Raw genomic sequence first — 6,551 nt, forward strand, 5'->3', positions numbered from 1 at the left:
AATCTACTCAATTACATGCACCTGATCAAGCTTTGGTTACTTGTTGAACGTCCTGGTGGCTATAACTGTGCTGAGACTTGCACGTGGCTTTGCCACGAGAGGACCGTGCCTTCTCATTAGTCCCAGGCTTGAACCTGAACAAACTCTGTAGCCGCTCTCCACAAGATCAGTTTTCTCAAGAGTGGCACTGTTGACGTTGTGCTGTGGAGGGCTGCCGTGTGCATTGTAGGATGTTTGGCAGCATCCCTGGCCTCTACCTACTCCATTGAATAGTACCCTCCCATCCCGCAATCATTATCATTTAAAATGTCTCCAGACATTGCAAATGTCCCCTGGGGGGCAAAATAGTCCCCAGTTAAGAGCCACTGGTGCAGATGGATTAATGAGGTGAAGTGCCATTGCAGCCCCTGTGAGCATCAGTGCCTATGAATCATAAACCCAACAAATACAAGAGACACAAATACAGGAAAACTAAAGAATTCGTTTACTTAGTGAGAAACAGATGAGCCCATGACGGCTGGCTTATATACAGTTTGGTAGAGTAAAAAGGAAAAAAAGAATATCGACATCACAGGGATGGATTTTCACAAAAGGTGACAGATTTTGCACTAAGAGCAATGGGATATCAATAAGCGATATCTATAAGCAAGATGTCATAGTATCAGTGATCAGTTTGGATCCAATTCGGTTTTCTAAGCTCTAGAATATTTAAAACCTCAGACTTGAAGTTGTAAATCTAGACATGACAACTGTAAGCGCACCACTCAGTCGTGTAAAACGTCTCAGTAAGTGGATACATATGTTTTTCCTCCAACATTTAGAATGTAATGCTCCAGTAGTAATCACACATGGGATTAAAACCCCAACCAAGAAAGTATCATTCTTTCTATAAAGTGTTCTTTTAAAAAAGAAAAAAAAAAAGAAAGGTGTGGACATTTTGTACAATTATTGCTGAAGGACAGCAAAGGCAATTCCAAAATATCACTCTTACTGTACAAAAAGGCACGGCTCACGGAACCAAGTTTATCAAGCTGCAGCAGGTGAACATCAATCAGTCCTTCAGGGGCTGGCCATGTCATCCCGCACACAGCGCTGGGCCCTGCCGGCTAGCGCATGCCCAGGATCTGTCTGCTCTTCAGCTGGTACGTTTGCTCAATGTCCGCCAGGGCTTGCGTGCGCAGCTGGGCAGCATGGAGCCTCTTCTTCAGGTCTTTGCACTTGGCTTTGGAGGAGAGCTGGCTCTCAGAGTTCTCATTCCTCAGGACATTCTCCTTACTCTCTCCACTGAAATGAACTTTCTTCTTAAGTATTGAGGATGGAAGAGCTAAAAGTTCTTTAGGAAGAAAAAGGGTTTCGAGTTATTTGAACAGGTTTGTCACATTTAGCAAAAATACACCCTCTTTCAGTTCATTTGAAATCTGGAACCTATCTTAGTATCTCCGGGAGTTTGGAAGCTTGAGGGTGGTAAGAAACCAATCAGTCTTTTAAGCCACAGCACTGAAAAAATAATCCTGGAATGTGCCAAATATCAAGGGACATAGGTTTTATTCCCTTAACAATCAACTTTCCTCTTGAAGTCAAATGCATTGGGGATGATGGGCCACAATATAAAACTTCTGAAAACCAGTATCATCTACTCCATTCTTGAAAACAAGTGCCATTCTACCTAGAACACAGGGCTTCCAGAAAAGTATGTAAGCAGAAATGCTTTTTATGGACACTTATAGTTTGGGTTAAATATTCAAGAACACTTCCTTCAAAACTGATTAATTGACTGAAATCTTGCTTCAAAAAGAAACTAAGCAAATTCAGGGTGGAAAAGGTAAATCAAGTAAAGGTATAGCAAAAAAGGTGAACTGGGCTTTTTACATGAAAAAAATTTACTTGAAATGGTAGCACTATTCGCTACTGACAGACTATCCAGAGATTGGAGGCTTGAGGGCTTGAATTCCAGAACCTTTTTGTTTTTTCCTTTACATTCAAAGGAAATACATTCAAATTTTATGAGTTCATTGTATAAGCCATTGTGGACAAACAAAGGCCCTATTCTCATAGGAGGAGGGAGACCAGAACCCAATAAACAAGTACAAATGAGGACTATTTGAGGGGGAAAATAACTCTGAGAAAGAGAACAGGGGAACTGGTGATGGCCACAGTGATGAGAGCCGCATAATGAGGTGACTTTTGAGCAGAGACATGTTGAAAGTGAGGAAATAAGAAGCCACCGGGTTATCTGAGGAACAAACTCCAGGCCAAAGAAAAGGAAAGGCCAGGCCGAGAGGTAGGACTAGGCTGCAAGGAACACTGCCCTCCAATTGTGCCCTGACTTCCTATCTCCAACATTGTTTCTGCTTCAAAGCACACTTGGGTGTTTTTAGCCTTAACTCCATTGTTTCAAACATATCCACCTTTATTCCCACAAATTCCTATACAAATACCTATGTAACTTGTAAATCTCACTAATGGAATAATTTTATAAGAAAGAAAAAAAGTGTTAAGCCCAGCCGGTGTGGCTCAGTGGTTGAACATGGACCTATGAACCAGGTCACTGTTTGATTCCTGGTGAGGGCACATGCCCGGGTTGTGGGCTCAATCTCCAGTGTGGGGCATGCAGGAGGCAGCTGCATCATTGATGTTTCTATCTCTCTCTCCTTTCCTCTTTGAAATCAATAAAAACATTAAAAAATGAGAAGGCCTCCCAAAGCCCCTCGAAAGCAAACCAGTGCCCATTTCGTCACGCGCAGCAGCCTCTGTCTACTGCGCTGGTTCTCCTACCTGGTCCGCTGGCCAGGGACAGGAGCCTCTGCTCCTTCAGCAGGCTGTAGTTCCTCATCAGACTTTCCGCTCTCGCCAGCTTGTCCTCCGCCAGCCTCTCACGAACACAAAGCTCACGTTCCTTCTCTTTAGAAAGGCATGGAATGAGAAGAAGATTAGCAAGTGGCTTTGGGTATAAAACAGTTTACACGTGCTAGTCTTCCCTTTTCCCTAATCACTGAGACCGGCTTGCTGAGCAGCGATTAGTAATGCTCCGAGAAAGGTTTCTCGCCAGGTTCCCAAGCCACCCTGACCATGCTAGTCTGTAGCACCTGTCGCTTCAGTGGAGTAGACAGACTTTCACCATCAAAAACTAACTAGCACTTGCCCTAACCAGTCTGGCTCAGTGGACAGAGCGTCGGCCTGGGGACTGAAGGGCCCCAGGTTCAATTCCAGTCTAAGGGCCTATGCCTGGGTTGCGGGCTCAATCCCCACTGGGGGCATGCAGGAGGCAGCCGACCAATGATTCTCTCTCATCATTGATGTTTCTATCTCTTTCTCCTTCTCCCTTCTTCTCTGAAATCAATAAAAATATATTTTTTTTAAAAAAACACAACTAATTAGTATCTAATCAGTGAATAGCCCTGAGTATTTATAAACCTAGAATATCTTGTACCCACATTATTGAATTGCCAGAGCATATTTAGTCCTACACACTATAGGATTTTAGACCTGGACTGTGTTGGCTCAGCCACAGGAGTAATGGTTATTGTAGAAGTTAGCAAATCCTAAGATCTACCTTTGCAATGGAAAAACTGTAGTGTATGTATAGGTTATGAAACAGAAAGAAAAAAGTAACAGCAAAATGTAATGTACACATTAAAGTATACAAACTCTATAGCAAAGTATAAAGTTAAGCCCAACAATAGCAGAGAAAGAGGCAGCTCAACAGGAAGATGCCAGAAAGTGTGACCTACATACAGTGGGGTCTTGACTTACGAGTTTAATTCATTCCGAGACCGAGCTCGTTAAGGAGCTCGTTCACAAATTACTCTGTCAACTCAATGCAAAAAATCGGCAGAGACAGCTGGTATCTCAAAAAACTCGTTAGTCGGGACACCCATAAGTCAAGGCCCCACTGTATTTTACAAAGCACAGTTTGGTTTCTCACGTATTTATAAGAAGGTTCTCTTTCTTTTTTTTTTTTAAATAGTTTTTTTTATATGTTTTTATTTATTTCATTGAGGAAAGGAAAGGGAGAGAGAGATGGAAACATCAATGATGTGAGAGAATCATTGATTGGCTGCCTTCTGCACTCCCCACATTGGGAATCGAGCCTGCACCCCAGGCATGTGCCCTAACCAGGGATTGAACCTGCCACCTTGGCATATTGGGATGACGCTCCAACCAATTGAGCTATCAGGCCAGGGCAAGAATGTTCTAATCTACTCATTTAAACAGAGTTTCACACTCATCACGATCACCCTCCAATAGCTCTCCTTTGTTTCGCCCCCATCATCCAGACTTACGCTCCAGTCTTTCCTCTCTGGCTTTGAGGGCTCGCTCTCGCTCCTGCAACTGTATTTCCTTCAGTTTCAGCTCACTTATTACAGGGTTAGAATCCTGCAACTTTTCTGGTTCTCCAGATCGTCGCCCCCTTCTCTCAGGATTTCTCCTCTGCTCTTCTGCAACCAAGTCTGCTATCAAAGGGCTCTCCAGAATTTCTTCAACAGAAGGTCGATGGTAATCCTGGGGAAAAAATATTCAGTGTTACAGTCACATTTTGTAACAGAATACGCATCCCAAAAGAACGGCTACATTAAAAAGGTACATATTTCCAAGGCAAAAGAAAAACTCGTTTCTGGATGGGCCTTAACTATCTGGAAAAATAAGTTCACTTGTGGCTTTAATAAATGAGGTTCTGGGTCCAAACAGTAATGAAGATTTTTACTTACCTTTGATCCCCCTTTAACCTAAAGGCTTCATCCCTGTGCAGGTGCTCAGTAGCATGGCTAGGGTCTATGTTAGGGCATCTCTAAACTACAGGAAGCAGGATCCTCCCTCTCAGCCCTTAAACCCCATTACTTCATCTGAATCCTTCTTTGTAATCCCACAGCATTTAACTTTACATCAGCCTGATCTCTTGGACATCTCCCTCGCTATCCCATGGCCAGATTTTTTCCACATAATCTCTTAGAGTTATTTCCCCTCCACTCTTCTTAGCCACCCCTACCCTCTCACTGCCCCAACCCCCATACACACACAAACACCTATCTCTCAATTGGAGCTAGAGGCAGAGTAATTAAGTCTTATTGTGGCCCCTTCCATACCATCTGCCACGTTGAGGTAGGCAAGGACACAGGGAACTAAGGATCTGGATGCTTCATGCAATCTTTTCTTGCTATCGGCCATCTGTTAGCATGGAGTGAGTGGGAGAAGACAGAGGAAGCACAGAGGGTAGGCCAGCAAGGATGTGCAATTTGCCAAATTTATGTAAGTTTTCACTTGTGTTAACAGAGTAGATTTAGCTAAGGAAATACATTTAATGTTTCTTCAGTCTCATTGTTCTACGGGAGAGAACTCATACCCCAAAACTTAATTGAAAGATAGAAACAGACAAAATAATCTTATAATCTTCACCTTTAAATTTAACATCCTCGTAATGATGTCATTCAACTCATCAGAGTAACGATATGGAATTCTCCTGAATTTGCCTTCTCGGATCTTCCCAGCTAATTCTTTCTGGTTGAAAGCTGTAAATGGAGGCCTGAAAGAAAAAAATAATAATAATGTAAAAATAAAAATATATTAGGAAGCAAATCTTTTGCACAGTTTAAGCTCCAGTTTTTATTTATGTTTCTGCTTCTGGGATTTTCTTCCATAGCTAAGTTTCCCAACTTTAGTGCTACTGATATTTGGGGTCACATAGCTCTTTGTTGTGGGGTGTCCTGAACATCATAGTATTTATTTGCACTATCGCTGGCCTCCATCCACTAGATGCCAGCAGCTATCCTTGTTTGTCACAACCAAAAATGTCTTCAGACAATGCCAAATGTCCCCTGGGGGGCAAAACTGCTTCACTCTCCCTGGTTGAGAATCACTGCGCTACAGAACAGCTTAGAAGAGAAAGAACTGGAGCTCTTTCTTGGTCTCCAAATCACCAGAGCTACCCCCAGATCTTTGTTTATCTCTTCCATGGGCCTGACCTATCTGCTCTCCCCTTGAGCTGAGCATCAGTCTAACAAGGAAACATCTAACCAGGTTAGGAGTTTGAACAAGTCAACATCCAGCCTCAGGGGTTATATTATTAATTTCTAAGTGATTTTTTTTACCTGTCCACCTACTTTAATTTTAACCCACGGTATGATTCTTTCAGATTTGAATACAAATGGATGGTCAAACAACTGAACCCAGTGAAAGGTGACAAACCCTGAGTATAAACCTCAGACTAGAAATCTGTCTTCAATATACTTACATTAATGCACATAACTCATACATCAAACAGCCCAGTGACCAGATATCCGATTTCTCATTGTAGGACATGCGACTTATCTGCTCCTTAAGGGGGGAAAAGAGAAAGTATGAGGAATTAAAAGTTTATTTTGTTTTAAAATGTATACTTTGTCTTCAAATTTACAATGGAAAAAGGCAATGACCTTATCCTAATAAACTTTTTCATATAAAATTCATTCAATTCTTTTTCCTTCCGATGTTTATTGTTACTAGAGGTGAGGCACTGACTAATCAAAGGTGAGTATGAGACCTCTACCCTAGTGACATTAATAATCTAGAAACTG

The 6,551-nt window shown here is 42.1% G+C and overlaps 1 protein-coding gene across 1 annotated transcript in view; it reads right to left on the reverse strand.

Annotated features, from left to right (window-relative positions):
• Positions 1–461: 461 nt before the first annotated feature.
• The window catches only part of NEK2 (NIMA related kinase 2), a 10,181-nt gene continuing 4,091 nt past the window's right edge, over positions 462–6,551 (reverse strand). Inside the window, exons 4-8 of the mRNA XM_006771267.2 lie at positions 6,230–6,343; positions 5,395–5,521; positions 4,284–4,503; positions 2,776–2,901; positions 462–1,333 (exon numbers count right to left, since the gene is read on the reverse strand). Coding sequence (XP_006771330.1) covers positions 1,107–1,333; positions 2,776–2,901; positions 4,284–4,503; positions 5,395–5,521; positions 6,230–6,343 — 814 coding nt within the window. The 3' untranslated portion in view covers positions 462–1,106. The remainder of the gene's footprint in view (positions 1,334–2,775; positions 2,902–4,283; positions 4,504–5,394; positions 5,522–6,229; positions 6,344–6,551) is intronic.

This window comes from Myotis davidii, unplaced genomic scaffold (assembly GCF_000327345.1).
Source record: "Myotis davidii unplaced genomic scaffold, ASM32734v1 scaffold1525, whole genome shotgun sequence".
NCBI classification, from domain to species: Eukaryota; Metazoa; Chordata; class Mammalia; order Chiroptera; family Vespertilionidae; genus Myotis; species Myotis davidii.